We start from the raw sequence: 11,027 nt of genomic DNA on the forward strand, positions 1-11,027 counted from the left end.
GGATACCTTGATTAGCCTTTTTTGCCTGTTCCTGCCTTTTGGTTTCTGTGTTCTGGCTGCCAATAAACCTACTATTACTTTCATCATCATCATCATCATCATCATCATCATGTTTTTGTCTCCAATCACCTATGGCTACACCCCTGGGCTCCCACCATATCCACTCCCCATGGAGTGGCTATCCTCGGTTACAGCGGTTCCCCGTTGTAAACCTTACAGCCAGGAGTTCAGATGAGCAATGTTGATGGCCTCTCCAGAATCCATTCCCTCTTTGGTGCATCTATCCCAACAGTGGGGATGTGTCACGACCGGCACCCAATACCAGAACAGGTGCCAAGTACCCTGGTCTCGGCTCGGCTTCACCAGTAGTGTGACCACCGTTGGGCTTCAGGAGGAGCAAGCGAGAGAATCGTCAGACAGGCTGGGTCGAGGCAGGCAGATATCAAGAATCGTCAGGCAGGCAAGGGTCAAAACCGGGTAATCAAACAGATGGGATCAGGCAGAAAGAGTAGTCGAAATGCAGACAAAGGTCAGAGTTCGGATATCAGAATAGTCAGGAACAGGCAGGGATCAAAAACCAGGAATCACAGATAACGTTTACAAGAACAAACAGCACAAGGCTTCAGGAACCACTAGAATAGTGGGACAAGATGGCACCGGCGCTGGAGCATGCGGCGCGCGACCCCGCCGCACAGTTATTACTATTACAGGATGGTACAAGAAAGTAATATACATAGTAAGGAGTTAAACAGGATATCTGGGAAAGTGCTTGATGGAATATATGTTTCTCCCAGATTTTTGTCTGTAAAATTTTGGTCATTAGCGTAAGGTGTCTTTAAAGTATGGGACTTCACCAGTGTCTTGTCCTCTTGTAGATCACTCTACTAGTGATCTGGGGGGGGAGATATGTGATATGGTAAAAGGAAAATGCATGTTAGTTCAGGGGTTAAGGGCCCTGGATGATGGATATTGCAGTTAAGAAACTGCATTGTTATTCTTTCTTAGGATATCCAGGGCTGAAATGGAGGGAAGGATCTGGGCGGGCCTTCCATTCCACTCCAGACTGACCTGGTTGTGGTGTTAGCCACCTACCGATAAATGAATCAGGTGTATAATTTCAGTGTGTGTGAGGGGCTGAGGAGCCTGCTGTGAACTCAAGCTGAGAGTGACACAGAGATACCATTACAGATTTGCCTGTTTAAACTACAAGTCTGGAGCCATTGCTTTGCACACCAGACACTGAGGAAACTGAGCTGAATCAGTAAGTGCTGGACTGTGATATGTTTTATTTTTTTATTTGTTTTATTTCAACCTGCTGAAACCTTCTGTTTATGCTGTCTGTGTGAATGGCTTCAAATTAAGCAGCCCAGACTGAATTGGACTGAATTAAGGCTCTGTGTGTTGATTCTGTGCTACAAAACTGCCGTGGTCATAATTCCTGCTACCTGAAATCTCACAACAGGAAAACCACCTTTTTCATAGTATAAATAACTAATTTTTTTGTGATTTATTAAACCCAGATGGTGTTCAAAGTCAGAATAAAAAAGTACTCCAATTTAGACCTGTTGAGTTCATGTAGAAGTCAATGGCAGATGTGCCGAAGATTTCCGATATTCGGGCATCAAATCCAAAAAAGTCATGGATTTGGAGTTTTTTTTATGATGTTTTTATGATGTTTTTTATGAGAGTTTTCTCACACAAGGATTTTTAGGGAAAAATTTATGATAAGTAGGGGGGGAAGTCTGTGGGGACTTGGTCAGAGTGACTTTCTAAAATGTATATAAATTCAGATTTTGATAAATAACCCCCTTTATCTCAAGTTGTTTATTACACCTTATCTGTCACCTTTTTAATTTTTTATTAGTGTAACTAAAACAAAAGATAATGGAAGAACTGAGCATTTTGTTAAAGGAATGCTTAAGAAAATGTATTTTTAATAAAAGCCTAATGAAGCACTTAAAAAAGAATTATAGATAGATAGAGATATATATATATATCTATATATCTATATCTATCTATCTATCTATATCTATCTATCTATCTATCTATCTATCTATATATACAAACATTTTGTTACTTTTTATTACTTATCTTTTTATGCAAACCCTTTCCTATTCATTTTTCTGTATTTGTTGTTAAAAAAGCTATTCCCCTTCCTAACACTTTTTTTCAGTTTAGTTGTTTTTAGATTGTTCAGACTTTTCAACTGCTTTTCATTTTTCCAAAACTGATGTTTAAAATATAATGTTCGTGTCTCGAGTGGTTCAGTCTGGCAGCTCAGTAATCCAGGAGCAGATTCTGAACTGTTACAATTTGCTATATTAGCGGATACTTTTTACAGCAGCATCTGTGGAATATTAGATCATCTGAAATTCACATAAATTGCACACTACTATCACATTCTAGGAGGAGCAAAAACACTATCTCCTTTAAGTTAACTTTAAGTATGCTATAGAATGGCCAATTCTAAGCAACTTTACAACTGTTTTTTGTTATTTATTTTTTCTAATTTTTGAATTATTTGCTTTCTTTTTATGACTCTTTCCAGCTTTCAAATGGGGATGGATACTGACCCCATCTAAACCATGCTCTGTAAGGCTACGCATTTATTGTTATTGCTACTTTTAATTACTCATCTTTCTATTAAGGCCTTTGCTATTCATATTTCAGTCTCTTGTTCAAATCAATGCATGGCTGCTAGGGTAATTTGGATTATGGAGGACATGCAAAGAACAGTAAATAAAACAGACATAAGTGCCCTCTGAATCAACATTAACTGACCCACCCACAAGGAGTGTCTGAAGTGTGTATAGCACAGCCTAACACATGGGGCATTCTCTTCTATTGTGATATTCACATCACATCCTATATTTATATAGGGGGTTATTAACTAAAATCCAAATTGTACTCATTATTTTATTAAAACAAATTTGACTACACTCTCATCCACAATTTTAGCTTATTTATCAATAAAATAACTTTAAAAATTTGGTGTAGGAAAAGACTTGATAAAATCATGAAAAAATTTGAATAGTTCAAATTTTTTGGATTTGATGTTCAAAAACGCTTAATTTTTTTATACGATTTGACACTTGAAAACTTTTCAGATTATCATCTCAAAAACCACAAATTATTCGGATCATGCAAAATCCAGTGCAGATTATGATATCTTCCAATTGTCAAAGGGATATCTGCCATTGACTTCTACATGACCTCGGCAGGTTTGAGCCTCGGGGTATAATAAATCCATGAAAAAATTTTGTTTTCCCCTTTAAAACCCTAACCAGAAAAATTGGGATTTTAGTAAAGAACCACTATAGTGTTACAGTGTGAGAGTTAATCTATCCACCCATACAGTTTTGGACTGGGACACCAGGGGCCCACCCAAAAGCCTTAGACCAGGAGCCCACTTTCAGTACTATTATTCTTCCTCTCCTTACCCTCACCTTCTATTATCCTTTTCTCTTTTCTTTACATACTATAATATATTATTCCATGTATTTTGTCTCCTTGTTCTCACAGAAATAGGGAATGACCATGAAATAGGCCAAATGTTTAGCAGCATGAAGGCCCACTGACACCTGGGCCAACCCATACAGTAGTTCATAAAGTAGTAGTTCATAAAGCGATATGCTATAAGTACTTATACTGTACATTTATTTAAAAAAAAAAAAAAAATATATATATATATATATATATATATATATATATATATATATATATATATTAAGAGGTTTGTCTGCAGAATATTGTCAACATTTTTTTCAGGTGTACATCCTTCCTAAATGTGCAGTATAGCAATATATACTGCGGCAGTTTAGTCATTCATCCTGCTTTCAGCTGTTCAGTACTTGTTCAAGTCTTTCTTTTTGTTCTGCTTTGTTATGTAGTTCCCCCAGCGTCACTTTTTTCCCCTTTTCAATTTCATACTCTGATTTTTGCCCACTCTGTCCTTTTTTTTATCTACCTAATCTAACTTTTGTCATTTACATCCTCTTCTAGCCTCCTTCCTCTGAACTTTACTTTCATCTCATTTTAATGTTTATGTCTGCTACTATAAAAGGATATAAATAAAGAAGATATGTTGCAAGTGGCATAAAAAGAACAGAAAAAGAAAAAAGAAAAGAACAGAAAAGAAAAGTCCTGTAGGCCAGTGTTTCATATATTCAGTTTACTTTAAAGAAAACAACAGTGGCAGTACACGTGGAATACTGAAATTGTATAAACACAATGGACTAACACACACAATACTCTGTTATATTTTTACAGAGATGCCATCTTGTTCTAATAACCTGTAGATATTTATCATTTACCCAAAGTTTATTATACTGTATAACAGGACATTAGTTAACTAATAAAATGTACTTATGACGCAAGCTACTTTTTATAACACAGAACCATGTACATCATTATAAGTATGTTTATATCTCAAAGGAATGTCACAGTAGTTCTAATATAGGCTTAAAGCTGCTAAAAAATACACTGCATAACATAAACATTATGTAAGTGCTGATTTATTTTGTCACAGTTAGAAAGGCTGGAAAAATGTATATTCAGTTTAATGCCTAACCAAAATTCCATATTCATTGGCAATAGCCTAAAAAACTCAGCAATCAATACAAAATGAGTAGCAGCTACAGTTTGCTTTACTATATACAAATGTGCCATGTTTTGCTAAATACAAGAAATAGGTTTCTATTCGATAAAGAGATTGCCAGTTTGGAAGAAACCTGTACACTTTTTCCCACAATGCAAAACTGGGTCAGAATCTATTTTTTTTTCATGGAAAATATCAAATTATTATAGGTATATAAAAAGATGTACTCACATCATGGGTTGTTCCACTGGTAGATGCTGCTTTAAAAATCTCTTCATATTCTTCATTTTCCATTGATCCTATGTTTCCCTCGTTCTAAAACACAAGTGATATTTAATTGAATTCCCTGTTTTTTTTCATACATGTATTCTAACATATACTAACGTCTACCATACCCTTACAGTATCAAAAAGGCTATAAATGAGGATACAAATAGATTTAAAACAATGCCCTTGAACGCTTAGTAGGTGAGAAACACAAGCATGGGTGGAAAGCAGATTAGCAATTCACTTTTTGCCAATGTTGGAATAGTAGGACATGCCTCATTCTACAGGTGGTCATTTGTTGGTCATCAACACTCTTGAACTGAGTAGTTGAACTGAGAAAGTTTCCTATTTTTGGTAGTCATTTAAATACTAAAATATGTATCTTTTAATTCATTACCAGATTTTACTATAAAGCCAGATCTATTTGATGAGAAAAACTCATTGTTTATCACATGAAGGGGTTTATTTATTAAAGTCTGAATGCAAAAACTTTTTTTTATTATAAAACCCGAACTTTTAGTGGAAAGAGGCTCAATTTTTTGAGATTTATTATACCCAAAGGATAAAAAAAAGTCAGAATTCAAAAATGGACAAATGAGTAATACAATGGTTATTTTTAGACATTTACCATTTTTAGAGTATTACTGTTCTACATAAAAGGAGGAGTGCTGATCCTATTGCATCATTTTTAAACCAATCAGAATGTTAGAAGTTTTCAGATTTTTTTTCGCTACAAGTTTTTTTTGGTATTCAGACTTTTTTTTGGATCGCATAACTTAACTTTTTATAATCATGACTTTTAATAAACTCAATGATGTGGTTTTAGAGTTTGTGAGTTTAGTCATGGTTTCAAAAACCTATAAAACCGCTACAATATGACCTTTAATAAATAAGCCTCTAAGATTCTCTGCTCCATGGGTTAATTATCCGTTAATATGTTTGGGGACAGGTTATTTTAAAACATCATTTTATACTAAGAGGTTTATGGAGATCCTGGTACAATAAATATCTCTTAGAGTGCCACATTCAGTCTGCTGACCTCCATTTGGATAGCCCAGATCTTAACTGACTGATAACAAAACTTTTCATGGTTTGATGTGTGTTCAATTCAAAAAGATCTGTAGTATGTGGTGGAGTGGGAAAATAAATGACAGGTATCTTGGGGAGTTAGGTAATAATATAAATCTAGGCCTAAAGAACAAGCAGGTTACATTTTAGGTATGTAAAGGGAATTACTTAAAGCAAGCAAGATGCATATGGTAAATAATTAAGCCACTTATGTAATAAAAGGCACTAAGTTTGCCCAGTAGCAGTAACCCATAGCAACCAATAAGATGCTTACTTTCAAGCAGGTGACCGGTAAATGCTACATGCTGATTGGTTGCTATGGGTTAATATTACTGGGCAAACTTAGTGCATTTTATTACAGAACCCCCTAAATCTGCCTATCTTGACATTAAACAAGACTTGGAGAATTTGCAGAAATGAGTAATCATAAATTAAGTCATTTTCAAAATAAACATGGAACCCAAATTCTTTTTTCATGACAACATCTACACCTGTTATAAACTCATTTTTAGGTCAAAATGTGAGTTTAGAGCATAATAAATAAATACCACTTTCTATTCATTCCTATGGTATTTTTAGAATTGTATTTATCAGTGGGTGAAAGTTAGACCTCACCATTTGAAGAATATGGTTCTAAAAATCCCACAGGAATGAATAGAACGTGGGTGAGGTTTTTATTTTTTATTGAGTAAGCTCTAAACTCACATTTTCATAAATGTATGCCTAAAAGCACCTTCCTGCTTGCTGTGATTGTGAATTCCAAGACTGTAGAAAACAATGCTTAAATAATTTTTATAGTACAAGTTTATTTTGCTTGATAAAATAAGATTTGGAATTATTTGTTTAGGTGACAGGTCCCCTTTTATAACTGCAGTGAACTGAATAGCTTGGAGATGCATAAATAAATAACAGCTAATATCACTAAGTGCAAGACAAACTCTGTCCAGGTCTCGCCTCATTAGTGTGGCAAAAAATGAATATAACACTTTGGGTACTTTACATATTTGAAGGCTTGTCAGTATACATACCAAACAGCTAGCTGAGTGCCTTTATACTATAGGTATAAACCCCAAGACCAGTGTCAATAATACAAGCATTTAGTGGCAGCACATTCAGATATTATAAAGTTAACAATATAATGTTATATATGACAATAACATTTTTAAATGTCAGCATTACACAGATATATAATTATTAAAGAAGCTGTAAATTGTAATTACATTATACTAGAATGTAAGCACTCTTAAGCCTTTTAATCCTGTCTCCACTTATTTCTGTTTGTTCCATTCTTTATTCCTCTTTTGTCCCCTAATGCACCCTGTAGCACTTCACAAAATGCACTTTATAAAGATTATAATACATATAGTGCTATTAAAATTGGTCAGGAATTTTGTTCAGTATCTTTTACATTTACATGCAAATCTGAGTGTTGTAGATGCTTACAATGATTACAAATATTTCCATTGTTCCATGAGGCCTTTAGCAGTTTCTATATCATCTATTCCTAGCCACATTCTTAACATTTGCAGATTTTACTGGGGCATTTGCCATCGATATAAGTTAAATAATATAATATTAGTTTTATCAGTTTTCTGTCTGCTAGTTTTACTGTTTTTTTACCAAACATTATTATAATTGGATTTTATAAAAGTAGTTTAGCTAACTCATTTGGATACCCCTTTAGAATGTCTAGTAGATGGTAAGAATCTTTACCAAGCATATACTGTATAAATGTTTTACTATTAAAATAAGATTTGTTTCTCACTAATCTACTTGCATCATAACAGAGGAAATAAGTTTAAGGAAATAAATAATAGCGGGGTTACAAATGAGCATTGCTGGTGGCATTTTTCATTATTTTACATACTCCATAGTGTATACACTGAGCTACTGAAACCTGCAGACTTACAACTGTATATTATATAGAGAAATAATTCTATATACAACATCAGCATTGCAGCTTTTTATATCAGAGTAGTTTTATAGATCCTGATACTTGTACTATGAACGGGTGTGGTTAGAAAGAGAAGGTGCAGCTTTCAGAGTAGTAAAAAGTGCTGGCGCTCCTCTCATAAACCATAAATAACAATTCATTGTTTGACTTTGCTAAGTGTGTTACTCAAAAAAAACTATTTCCTTTCTCTTTCAATGCTGGTTTTTATAAAAAATGGTGCTAAAGTTGATCATTTTGTCAGCACCAAAGTCTTAATACAAATGCCTTACTGGGAAATATAGGGTTGAAATCAAACACTATGGGGGTTATTTACTAAGCTCTGAATACCCGAAATTCCCAGAAATACGAAAGATTCATGATTTTTTGTGTTATAATAGGATTAAAAAAATCACACATTTTTCGGAATTTATTGATCCCCGAGGGCTAAAAAGCCCGAATATAAAAACACAGCATCTCAAACCTGTCGAGGTTGCATAAAAGTCAATGGGAACAGTCCAATTGATTTTTGGTTGTGTCGGGGTTTCGGGCAATTTCACAATCTTTTCTGAGCTTTCAGGTGAAAACTCCGAAAAATTCTGAGTTTTCAGGGAAAATTCAAGAAAAAATCGTGAAAATCTGAGCTATTTCCGCAAAGGTAATTTCTGGGAAAATGTAATAATAAATAAGCTTTAAAAACCCGAGCATGTTAGATCGGAGTTTGTAGCAGCCGATATTGAGATAAATTCGGACCTTGATAAATAACCCCCCAATGTGTGGTTATAAATGTTATCCAAACATCCAGTGATCAAGGATTGATGAGTTGATAAGTGTGGTAAGTGAACAACATTTAAAAAAAAAAAGCTGTCCCTATTGCCTTTTTCCAATTATTACTTCCATTAAATTCTTCAAGGGGAAGGAAACATGGGACAAACATACAGTCATAAAGATGACAAATTTGCACCATGTCCAGTTAAGGCATAGTAAAAAATCAGCAGATACTATTTACTGGTCTCCTGTTTGAACACAGGGCTGCTGCTGGCCCACCTTCCACCTGAACCTACGGACCCAATGATGTACCCTGCACTTATTTCTCTGCTGCCATTGAGCTTGTGACATAAAAAAGTTGAATTTCTCATTTAAAAAAAAAAAAACCAACATGGATCCTAAATTTCCCGGCAGGAAGGGGGTGTCTCAATTTGTCTTATTACAAAGGCTGCAGCTTTAAATCTATTCATAGATGTAGAAAGTCACATAACATTTTTATAATAGGCTTTTGCAAATACGACTGATATTTTTTCTCAGTATATCTTGTATGAGCAAATAGCATGTAACAAAAGGAAAGAGAGGAATATTGCATTAGCTGCAAATTGAAGTTATATACCTTGTTGATTTTCTTGTGGTTTCGAAAAAAGCCCAGAATGCCTAGTTTTTCCTTTTCTGTGTTGTTACCACTAGTCAAAGAATTTATTTTCTTTTCTGCAAAATAAGATGCAAATAAACGTATGCAAGTGAAATTGCATACGTTTATTTATACGCAGCGGATAAGTTAAAGTATAAATACCATGTACAGTGTATCACACAAAAATGCTACTGCATCAGAGTGAAAAGGCTGATCACTCACCTGTAAAGTATCTGTACCTTTACTGTATGCCTCCTGTTACACTGAAAGCCACAAACATAAATAGCACATTCAGACAATTCAATTGAAAAACTTTCTTGCAATGCAATTTTACTGGTTGGACTTTAGTAGAAAACTTAACAGCATAATAACTCCCATAACTAGGCACTCATGCAATAATGTTCATTTTACAGCTTACCGTGCATATTTTTATTGTTCTCGTAGTTACTTATTGCCTTGATACTGCAAAGTGCCATAATTTGCTCATAGTCCTTAAATAAACATTGTGCCTGCCAAAAGCCAGTGTCATTTTTTATGTAACACTAGGACAGTGATTTCATAAAAAACAGGGCTTGAATGAAGTTGTGGCCCCTTATACTGACTACACAATAAGGGTGTTATTTATCAAAATCCGAATTTTTCTCACTATATTTGGAAAGCTACTCTGACCGAATCTGCACGGACATTTCTCCCCTATTTATCATTACATTTTCCCAAAAATGATTGTGCTGGAAAAGTCTCCATAAGAGTGTAAAAAATCCAAATCCGCAACTTTTTCAGATTTGACACCTGAATACCGCAACTTTTTCAGATTAAACTCCCGAATACCGCAACTTTTACGGAAACCCATCGCAAATCAGGATATCTTCGGGACATCTGCCATTGACTTCTTAATAAACTCAGTTGGAGTACTTTTTTATTTGGACCTTTAATACCATTGGGGTTTAATAAATCACGAAAAATTATAATTTTTTCTACGAAAAAATGGTGGTTTTCCCTTTAAAAGTCCAACCAGAAAAAAAATCTTTTTTTAATAAACAACCCCCTAAGAGTCAGCAGTCATCCTCAGCTCAGCTCATTATTGCGCGGGAAAAGATCGTAAAAAAAAAAAAAACAGAATCCGCAACTGTTTTGCATTTGACACCCAAATACTGTGACTTTATCGGATTTGACGCCCAAATACCATTGCAAATCATGATATCTTCGGGACATCTGCCATTGACTTCTACATGACCTCAGCAGGTCTGAGATGGAGTACTTTTTTATTCTGACTTTTAACACCATTAGGGTTTAATAAATCCCGGAAAAAAAATTCCCATTTAAAAGTCCAACCAGAAAAAAAAAAAATTGGACTTTGATAAATAACCCCCTTAGAGTTGAGCATAGACTCTGTCTACTCTAGGACTAACTAAGGTGCACTGCTGGCAATGGAACAAATTAAAAAGACATTTATAATAAAGTCCACATAATGATTTTACCTGTTTACACATATTAGAGGGCTGAACAATACAAATTTAGGTTCAATTTTCATTGTGATTTAAAAAGAGAGCGGCAAAAAAAAATTGTTAGAAAAGTCATGCTGATAAAACACAATTGAGAAATATTAATTTGAGAATATTAATATGGAACACTTTATGATAAGTCCTTTGTCATCACACAAGTCCAACCACTAAAAACTAAAAATGCAAGAATTAATTTTAATTTACTTGTTTAGATATGCTGTTTGTTTTTCCGGCTGTCAGTATAACAGTAAGCATACAGTAA

The 11,027-nt window shown here is 34.5% G+C and overlaps 1 protein-coding gene across 1 annotated transcript in view; it reads right to left on the reverse strand.

Annotated features, from left to right (window-relative positions):
* The window catches only part of LOC108719704 (protein cordon-bleu), a 191,311-nt gene extending 181,944 nt beyond the window's left edge, over nucleotides 1-9,367 (reverse strand). Inside the window, exons 1-2 of the mRNA XM_041567681.1 lie at nucleotides 9,246-9,367; nucleotides 4,829-4,912 (exon numbers count right to left, since the gene is read on the reverse strand). Coding sequence (XP_041423615.1) covers nucleotides 4,829-4,891 — 63 coding nt within the window. The 5' untranslated portion in view covers nucleotides 4,892-4,912; nucleotides 9,246-9,367. The remainder of the gene's footprint in view (nucleotides 1-4,828; nucleotides 4,913-9,245) is intronic.
* Between the last annotated feature and the right edge of the window lie 1,660 nt (nucleotides 9,368-11,027).

The sequence above is a fragment of the Xenopus laevis genome, chromosome 6S (genome assembly GCF_017654675.1).
Source record: "Xenopus laevis strain J_2021 chromosome 6S, Xenopus_laevis_v10.1, whole genome shotgun sequence".
NCBI lineage: Eukaryota > Metazoa > Chordata > Amphibia > Anura > Pipidae > Xenopus > Xenopus laevis.